General features: G+C 50.1%; 1 protein-coding gene across 3 annotated transcripts in view; it reads right to left on the reverse strand.

The window, feature by feature from the left end:
* The window catches only part of LOC102381418 (deleted in malignant brain tumors 1 protein-like), a 63,329-nt gene extending 61,091 nt beyond the window's left edge, over window positions 1-2,238 (reverse strand). For all 3 annotated transcript variants that reach the window (XM_025212038.1, XM_025212039.1, XM_014523084.2), the window contains exon 1: window positions 1,979-2,238. In XM_025212038.1, coding sequence (XP_025067823.1) covers window positions 1,979-2,093 — 115 coding nt within the window. In that variant the 5' untranslated portion in view covers window positions 2,094-2,238. The remainder of the gene's footprint in view (window positions 1-1,978) is intronic.
* Between the last annotated feature and the right edge of the window lie 7,873 nt (window positions 2,239-10,111).

The following is a 10,111-nucleotide window of genomic DNA, read 5'->3' on the forward strand; positions in this document are numbered from 1 at the left end:
GTAAGCGTTGTGTGGGCTGCAGGTTGTAACAGTTTCGCCTGCCCAGCACAGCCTCATAGCACCCTACCCAGCTCACAGCACACCACCGCCCTGGGCCCAACCTGGCCCAGGGGTTCTGGTGGCTGGAACAGTCCCTGCTCCTCTAGCCCAGGGATCCCTCCAGCACCTGAGCCTGCCCCTCCCCAGTGCCTTCTCACTAACAAGGGAAAACAACAGGGCAGTCTCCCCCTGGTCCTGTGTCCCCCTCCCCTGCTGTGCTCACCCAGCCACACAGGGGCTTGCAGGAGGGTCTTCCCAGGTTCGGAGTCTCCTCACAGGCAGCTCCTCTCTTGTCCTGCCCCGCAGGGCTCGGTGGCGAAGGGAAAGTGCAGCACTCTCGTTGCAGCCTCGCTGCTACGTCTGCAGGGCTCTGCCAGGGGCTCTCGGGGGAGACAGCCATGGGGAGATCCTTTCCCTGGTCTCCAGCCTGTCTCCCACCCCCTCTCTCTCCTTTGTTCTCCCCATTGGGAAAACTGCTCCCCTCTTTTAACCAAGGCTCTCAGCCAATCCCAGGCCAGGACTCTTCCGGGCCTTTTCCTAAGGTTTCTCATTCAAACCCTGCTGGGGTTACATCACCCCTCCCACTTCCAAGAGGGCTACCTCCAAAACAGCTTCACTCACCCTTGGGGCAAACAGTGTCCCTACTAGGACAAACTCTGTTTCTTCGCATGCTGTCCCTCCACAGGGCAGACCTTCCTATTCCTTCAGATGGGTCAATTTTAATGCTGCTACATATATTATACTTTCATAAACTATAAATAGTTAAGAGCTTTGGTGTGGAGTTAACTCTATAGGGTAAACAGGGACCCGAGCTCAAATCACAGGTATGCCTCTCTCAGCACGGTCGCTTGCCTCATCTATCCCTTCCAATTGAGGATGGGCACACCCTTGGGTGTTCCCGGGTTACATGTATGTGTGTGAAAACCTGTAGTTACACAGCTGGGGAAGTGTAGCATCTTGATAAGGCTTGTGCTGTGATAACAGCTCTTTACCAAACACAGCAGCACTTCCCAAACTTTTGGGGTTCACCCCCCATCCTAGTTGTCAGTCACTCTCATGCTACTTCATTCATTTCCCCGGTCACCAATTGTTGATAATTTTCCACCGCCACCACCACTTCCCTTACTGCCAAGTCCCCCTGCTTCTGATCGCTGCACCCTTCCTAGAAACCTTTCAGCCTTCCACCTGCCCCCACCCCCTGCATGGGGATGCACCCCTCTGCTTGGGAAATGCTGGTGTACAGGAATTCATACGGGCTATGCCTAGATTACCTTTAATCTCTCCCACATTCTCTGCCCACTTCTTTTTCCTTCCTCTCTTTCCATTTATATGGCTAAACCCTCTTTTGGTAATGGTTTTAATTTTCATCATATCCCTTCGTGTCCTGACCACCAGGACATAGGTTTGCATTTCTTGTAGGCTCTCTTCTTACCGCTTATATCCCTTTTTGTGGTCATTATTCATCTAGTCTGGCTTGGACCCCTTTCCCCTTCCTTGTTTGAGGTACAGGTTTATTTTTTCCACCCTTGACATAAAGGAGTTTCAAGCTTTCTCCACATTCAAGTTCCTGAGCTTTTTGGTCCAGCTGACTTCATTAATCATACATGCACATCACTTCTTGACTTTGAATACACTTTTCCATTCATCCATTAATGGCATCAACATGTCATTTGATCAATATTTGCATGCACAACACAGGCTCCTTACCAACATTAACAGACTGAATCTTGGAAATACGAACGAGGAATGAAACTCGGGAGTCCTGATTGTCAGCCCCTGTTCTGATCCCTAGTCCCCTCTCTCTTCCCAAAGCCAGAAGCAGAATCAAATCCTGAATCCCAAGACACAGATACCCTGTGTGTGACATCCCATGGGATGAACAGTGCTGGAGGTTATCTGCTAGCTATGGCACAGAAACCAAAGGGAAAAGGCCACTCACCCCACAACCATGCCAGGAGAATGGGGATCCTTGTGATCCTAGTTCCAGCACTGGCAGCCACGCTTCTGTAGTTGCACTGTCCAGCCATGAACAGGAGACACCCGGGAAGCCCCATGGAGCTCCTGGAGGTCTTTCTCTGACTGGTCAGGGACCTCCAGTCCAGCAGTGGGCTTGCTGTCACAGTCACAGGCTGAGAGGGCTGGAGAAGAGGCAGGGAAGAGACTCAGGGTGCAGGGTACATGATGGGAATGTTAGTGTCTTGTTCGGAACCACCCCCTATGCCCTGCTCTGTGGCAAAGCACTGCGGAAGAGAAGACAACTCTGTAAAAAGAGAACTGAATCTTGTGCCTCAGCTTTTTTCTTCATGATAAACAAAGAGGTGTCCGGGACTTTCTGGAAACCACTATAACAGCTGCTTCTGCCGCAGGCAATGGACTGGGGTGACTCTATGGGCCGGATTGCAGGGGCTGTTACAAAAGAGCCTGCACTTGCAGGGTGGGTAACAGCGCTCCCACCTGCCCCCCCGCCCATCGCCTAAGCAGTGAGCGCGGCCAATCAGGGGGTGCACCAGTGCTCTCGGGGGGTGCATGCGCACCCTCGTACACCCCCTAAGTGTCGCCACTGATTGTGGGTCTCGGAATATTGTTTTGGGTTTTAAATCGCCAGCTCCCAGAGTCATGGGACAGTATGAAAATCTCAGCTTCCATTGCTGAAGAAAGTGGAAATCCAGGCCCTGCTTGAAAATGAGACCCCTCTCCACTCATGCACCTCATGTTGAACACAGAGGCTGGCAAGTACTTATTTGATGTTTCGGCTAATCTCATGGACCTGGTAGCCTGACTCACCATTTTGGGACATGTGGTGTTTTGCAATGTTACAGTCACTTTGTCCTGGCTAGAGGCCACAAGGCAGTGGCATACATATCTGGATCATTAGTTACACTTGCTGCGGGAGGTGTGCAAAGGGCCAAGCTGGGTGACAGGCTCTCACATTACACCTTCCATCCTGCTCTAGGCATAGCCACAAGGTCTGCATTGGTTCAATGAAATAGTCTCCAAATGTAATTTAAACCCTGCTTGTGCCAGTTTTGTATATGTGCAAGGCATGTGGCTGCCAGGGATAGAAGGCATGTTGTGAGAAGGTGTTTGTTCTAATGCTCCTACCCAGCACGTTCCCAGATCTATTGCAGAGAGCACTTTACCAGCTGCTGTGCTGAAAGCACAGGCTTTCAGGTGATGCTTGATTAGGGCTGGCTACTGGATTTTCAATGCGAGTTACTTTCCTAGGGCTGAAAGAAGAGAAAGCCAAAAGGTTCCTCTTCACCCTGCGGCTGTGTCCCGGGTTAGAATCATAGAAAAGTGAGGCTGGAAGGGACCTTAGAAGGTCATCTACTCCAATGCTCTGCTGAAGACAAGATCATGCCTATGCAAACCATCCCATACAAATGCTTGTCTAACCTATTCCTAAAACTGCACACAACTACAAGATACATGGCCTCAAAACATCAAGAATACTCAGGAGTGCCACAGGTGAAGCAGGGGGACAAGGACACTGCTGCTGCAAGGGTTGTTAAAATACACTCAAGATGCTATGCTCCCAAGTACATACAGAGGAAGGTGAAAACCTCCACAAGCCTGTGCCAAACTGACCACAGGTAAAATTTCTTCCTGATCCCAAATGTGGTGATTGGTCTGACTGAGCAGACAGGCAAGACACTTTATCCAGGAGCCCTCTGGGTTTTAGTTCCAGTAGGAATATCAGCACACTCCGGTCAAAATCCTCAGCCCTGCCTGCAGCCAACACCCAAAGCTTCTGTTTTGTCTTGCTCACATTTCTCCATTTTGTGTGTGAGAACACCATATGGGACTTTGTCAAAAGCCACCTCCAGATGCTTGCAGATGGACTTCCTTAAGATATACTCCAGTTGCTTCCCAGGTATTGAGGTCAGACTCATGGGTCTGTAATTCCACATGACCTCCATTTTTCCTTTTTTAAAGATGAGCACAATGTCGGCTTTCCCCGTTCTCTCGCACCTCCCTGTGCCCAATGACTTGATAAATATTATTGCCAAGGGCTCCTAGGTCCCCTTTGACAGTTCCTTCAGTATTCTGGGATGAAGTTCATCAGGCCCTGCAGACCTGAAGTCATTCAAACCAACCAAAAGTTTGATAATATCATAGTCTGTTTCATTATTGCATCCCTCAGTGTTAGGGACAAGGTCAAAGGCAGTCTTGCCTAATAGTTAAGCCACTGAGGAAAGGCAGGGGCCAGGGGCTGGGTCAGAGTTTGGGAAGACAGATTATCAGGTCCAGAGGGAAATGTAGGGGCAGAGTCCAAAAGACAGGCCAAGGAATCAGATGCAGAGTTACAAAGTCCAAGGGCTAACCCACAAGCTGAAGTTCAAGAACAGTGCCAAACTAGGATCAGGAACCAGGGAAGCCACAGAGCACAGGAACCAGGAGGCTTGCCAGAGCAGACCACAGTTAGGACTGTTGACTGGCCTGCATGTCCATTGCCACAGCTGGGGCTAAGGGAGTAGGAGACACTCCCAGCAAGCAATCAGGAAGCTCAACAGTTAATTAGCCAGGGCAGAGCTTGTCAGAGACTTAAGGTCTTAAGTGTGGCTGCTTAAGCAATTAACCCAGGCTGGGCTGCCTGATTAGGGTCCCCAAGACTCAGATTGTCCCCTTCCCTATCCCAATAATCCTCATTAGCTGCCTGATTGTAGTTTGGGGGTTTTGTGAAGACTACGGGTGAAGTTGCACGTTATACTTAGAACATACTAAGGGCACTTAAAATGCAAGCGTGCACATTTAAAGCTCCTTTATTCATACTAAGTGCCCTCTGAGTGTCTCAAAGTTATGCTAGTGCAAGCAAGGGTTAACTCTGGGCTGTGCTACTTGATTCCAGTTTGTGTTAGGGTAACTTCAGTCTGCTCCATGGAGATAAAATAAGTAATTTGCAATCCTCCAGCTACCCAGGACGCACGACTCCCAGCCCTCCCTCTCCTGCCCCCAGAATAGCAGGGCTAGAGTCTAAGCATCCTCGCCCCTAGCCACACCCCTGCTCTTCAGGGCAAGTCAGTCAAAGTTGTGCAGAAAGAAATGGTATTAACGTGAATGTGTGACTGCTCACATTCTATGTTTAACACTGCTTAACATGCCCCAGATGAAGTATGGGACTGGAATTGGTAACTTCACCCTGAGGCAAAGTAGCAGTTGAGCAGCTCCCCCTTCTTTTCATCTTCTGTTAAGAGCTCACCCGGGACCCAGAGTCTCCAGGGTCTTTCCTTTCTGGCAGACATATTTATTAGGGCTGTGAGAGGGTTCGGACAGAGTTTCGGATCTGGAGAAGCTTCGGAGGCTTCAGGGTCCGAAGCAGCGCGTCCGGGTCAAAGCGCTGCCTCGTTTGGCTTCCCGAAGCGCTTCAGAGCCGCCTCAGAGATCCGGCCATAGGGTATAATGGGGAAACAATAAAATATCTATACCTTTGTTATTTTTCATACGATTTGGATGAGATTTTCAGGAGTGGTAGAGTCTGCAGAGAGCATAAAGTCTGCCAAGTTTCAATACGATTGGTGCGTGGATTTGGGGGGGAACAGTACCCCAAGTTCTTGAAAGCAAAACCCATGTCACGTCTAGGCATTACAACATAGCGGGGTGAAAGCTGCAGAGGTGTTAGCCTCTGCTGAGGCCACAAAGCCTGCCAAGTTTCAAGAAGATCAGGGCAGGGATTTGGGGGCAACTGTACGCCAAATGTTGAAAGCAAAACGCCTGCCACGTCTACATGTTACAACACCGTGGCGTCAAAACTGCAGGGATGGTAGCTCTTGCTGAGGCCACAAAGCCTGCCAAGCTTCAAGAAGATCGGCGCAGGGGTTTGAAGAGAACTGCCTCTCAAGCTGTGGACAAGCAAAACTCGTGCCATGGGTGCCTGTGGGACTGACTGTCTGTCTTGGGGCGGGGAGGGTTGACACTGCTGCAGGCCTGGCTGCTAAGCTGCTGTGTTACCAGTTACCAATCAATCCATCATGATTCACTCAAAGACCAGGGACTCAGGGACCTGCTCAATACCCAGGACCTAGCTACTACATAACGACTTAACCAGCATCAATTAGCACCTACAAAACCAGGCTAAGGAGAGGAAAGAATCAATGCAGACAATCAACTGCCCCAAGACAGACAGTCTTGGCACGAGTTTTGTCCGTCAGCAGATCGGGGGGCAGGGCCCCAGAACCTCCCTGCACCGATCTCCTCCACAGCTGGCAGGCGTCACAGCAGGGGCCACCATCCCTGCAGCTGTCACCCCGCTGCACCTTAACACACGCAGTGTCACCCACGTTACGAGTTTTGCTTGTCCACAGCTTAGAGTGCAGCTCCACCCAAACCCCTGCACCGATCTTCTTGAAACTTGGCAGGCTTCGTGGCCTCAGTAAGAGCTACCCGCCCTGCAGTTTTGACCCCCCTGTGGTGTAAGACACAGCCATGACATGAGTTTGGCTTTCAAGAATTTGGGGTACAGTTCTCCCCAAACCCCTGCACCGATCTTCTTGAAACTTGGCAGGTTTCATGTTCTCAGCAGAGGCTGCAACCCTTTCAAGTTTCATTTAAATTGGATGAAAAAACTCCAAAGTTATAGATGTTTCATTGATTCCCCATTATACCCTATGGCAGGATCTCTGAGGCGGCTCCAAAGCTTTGGAGCTGCTTTGGCCGGATCGAAGTGGGAACCCTGTCCGGAGCTCCGGATCGGATTGCGGCCATCTGAAGTGGCCGGATCCGAAGTTGGATCGGATTGCTGCCGACTGGCACAGGCCTAATATTTATAGACCTCTTCTTGTTGTCTTTAACTTGCCTCACCAGGTGTGGGCCATTTTTTACCTTTGCCTTCCTAATTTTATCCTTGCAAAATTCTTTGCCCTTTCCTGGCACGTTTCCATGGTGACCTGCCCATTCTTCCGTTACCTATATGCTTTTGATTTTGAGACAGCCTAGAAGCTCTTGGTGCAGCCACATTAGTCTCTTGCTGTTCTTCTTGTGCTTCCCTTGCATTGGAAGAGCTTCTTGTTGGGTTTCCAATATTGTGTCCTTTAGAAGCTTCTAGCCCTCCTGGGCCCTTTTATCCTTTAGTCTATCCTCCTGTGGCACCATGCCTACTACCTCCTTATGTTGGTTGAAATGCAACTTTTTGAAATCCACACCCTTATTTCTGCTGACTAAGACCCTTAGTTCTGCATTCTTTCCCAGTCTCAGGACAGTAAATTCTATCACACTGTGATCATTTCCTCCCAATTTCCCATCACCTTCACAACCTCCACCAATTCTTACTGAGTGGCTTGCACAAGATACAAGACAAATGAATCCTTAGTCATATCCTCAACTTTCTCGAACAGGAAGTTGGTCTCCAGTTAGGAACAAGTTAGGAACTTGCTCAATATTTTGTGTTTGCCTGGAGTGTTCTACCAGAAGAGATTCAGAAAACTGAAGTCCCCCACCAGCACCATCTCACAATTTTTGGATCATTTTGTCATCTTGAACAGTGCCTCATGCGCCTGTTCTTCCTAACTTGGCAGTTTATAAGTCCCCACCATTCTATCACTATGTGTATAGAATGTGTGTAGGGGTGTGCAAAACAGGTCCTATTCGATTTGGATTAGGCTGAATTAGGGACAGTGATTTGATTTGTTGATTCAGATCACTGTCCCTGATTCGATTCGGCCTAATCTGAATCTGAAGATTCGATGCTCATTCGGAGAATCAGCTATTTGGATATAGATACAGCTTTAAAAGTTTTTTCTACCTATCTTGAGGTAGGAGGTACAGCTCGTGATTGCTGCGATGATGGGGTTCATGGAGCATCCCACAAGAGTGCGGGGTGGTGCCCTCCACTTGCTTGGCGGTGAACCCGGAAGTGGACTAGAAGTACTTCCAGTCCACTTTCAGGCTGGCTGGGAGTGCACCAGGGCCCACCCCCCAGCCCCAGGAGGCACCAGTTGCTAAGCTGGTGGACCCAGAAGTGAACTGCTTTACAAGCACTCATAGTGCTCTGGTGTGGTGCCAAAGGACTGAAAAAGGGCCAATGTGGTTCCCATTTTCAAAAAAGGGAGGAAGGAGGACCCAGGAAACTATAGGCCAGTTAGTCTTACCTCGATCCTGGGTAAGCTTTTTGAGAGAATTATCCTGGCGCATGAGGGTCCAGCAGGGGAGATTATGCTTAGGGGCAACCAACATGGATTCATTAGAGGCAGGTCCTGTCAGACCAACCTGGTGGCTGTCTATGACCAGGTTACAAAATTCTTGAATGCAGGGGTAGCAGTGGACGTAGTCTTTCTGGACTTCAGGAAGGCCTTTGACACTGTCTCTCACCCAACTCTCATTAAAAAACTAGGGGTCTGTGGTGTCAACACCTAGACAGTCAAATGGGTTACTAACTGGCTGGAGGGCCACACTCAGAGATGGTGGTGGATGGGTCTTATTTGACCTGAAGGGATGTGGGCAGTGGGGTTCCGCAGGGCTTGGTCCTTGGGCCTGCACTGTTCAACATCTTCATCAGAGACTTGGATGAGGGTGTAAAAAGCACCCTGTTCAAATTCGCAGACAACATTAAGTTGTGGGGAGAAGTGGGCACACTAGCAGGGAGGAATCGGCTGCAATCAGACCTAGACAGGTTACAGGGATGGGCAATGAGAACAGGATGGGTTTCAACACTGACAAGTACAAGGTGTTGCACCTGGGGAGGAAGAGCCAGCAGCATACCTACAGGCTGGGGAACTCCCTTCTGGAGGGCCACCCGCATGGTCAGGGGTCAGCAAGGCAGGCCCTATGAGGAGAGGCTAAGGGACCTGAACCTGTTCAGCCTCCACAAGAGAATGCTGAGGGGGGATCTAGTGGCCATTTACAAACTGGTCAGAGGGGACCAGCAGGCACTGGGGGAGTCCCTGTTCCCCCGAGCACTCCCAGGAGTGACAAGAAATAATGGCCACAAGCTGGCAGAGAGTAGATTCAGACTAAACATCAGGAGGCACTACTTCACTGTCATAGTTTCATAGTAGCTAAGGTCAGGAGGGACCTGAATAGATCATTTAGCCTGACCCCCTGCTGGCAGGAATGAATGCTGGGTTCACAAGACCCCAGACAGGTGATCGTCCAACCTCCTCTTGAATTTGCGCAAGGTAGGGGTGAGGACCACTTCCCTGGGAAGTTGATTCCAGATTTTGGCCACCCTAACCATAAAATATTGCCTTCTGATCTCTAACCTAAACCTATTCTCCATCAGCTTATTACCATTGTTCCTTGTCACCCCAGGTGGTGCTGGGGAGAAAAGAGCTCTACCTATTTGCTGTTGATCTCCCGTGATGAGTTTATAGGCAGCCACCAGGTCCCCCCTCAGCCTCCTCTTGCTGAGGCTGAACAGGTTCAGGTCCCTCAGTCTCTCCTTGTAGGGCCTGTTCTGCTGCCCTCTCACCAAGCGGGTGGCCCTCCTTTGAACCCTCTTCAGGCTGGCCACATCCCTTTTGAAGTGCGTCGCCCAGTACTGGACCCAGTACTCCAACTGCGGTCTGACCAAAGTTGCATAGAGGGGGAGTATCACCTCTCTGGGTGTGCCCCATCAGCCAATTTTTTACCCATCCAACTGTGTAGGCATCAGTGCCACAGTCACTTAATTTATTGAAGAGGATGGGGTGAGAGACAGTGTCAAAGGCCTTCTTAAAGTCTAGAAAGACTACATGACACCATCCAAGGTGACACCATCATCCAAGGATTTAGTTACTTGGTCATAAAAGGCAATCAGGTTGGTCTGGCAGGACCTGCCTTTGATGAACCCATGCTGATTGCTCTTGTGCATGTTCTCCTCTGCAGGCCTCCCACAGATGTGCTCCTTGATGATTCGCTCCAAGATCTTCCTGAGCACCGAGGTGAGGCTTACAGGCCTATAGTTACTTGGGTCCTCCTTCCTCCCTTTCTTGAAAATTGGGACCACATTAGCCAGTTTCCAATCCCCCGGCACCTGGCCAGATGACCATGAATGCTCATATAGCTGGGCCAAGGGCTCCGTGATGACCCCTGCCAGCTCCCTCAACACCCTTGGGTGGAGGGCATCTGGACCTGCAGATTTAAAAATGTCTAGTCCTTC

Source organism: Alligator sinensis, unplaced genomic scaffold (genome assembly GCF_000455745.1).
Source record: "Alligator sinensis unplaced genomic scaffold, ASM45574v1 scaffold1140_1, whole genome shotgun sequence".
In the NCBI taxonomy this organism is placed as follows: Eukaryota; Metazoa; Chordata; order Crocodylia; family Alligatoridae; genus Alligator; species Alligator sinensis.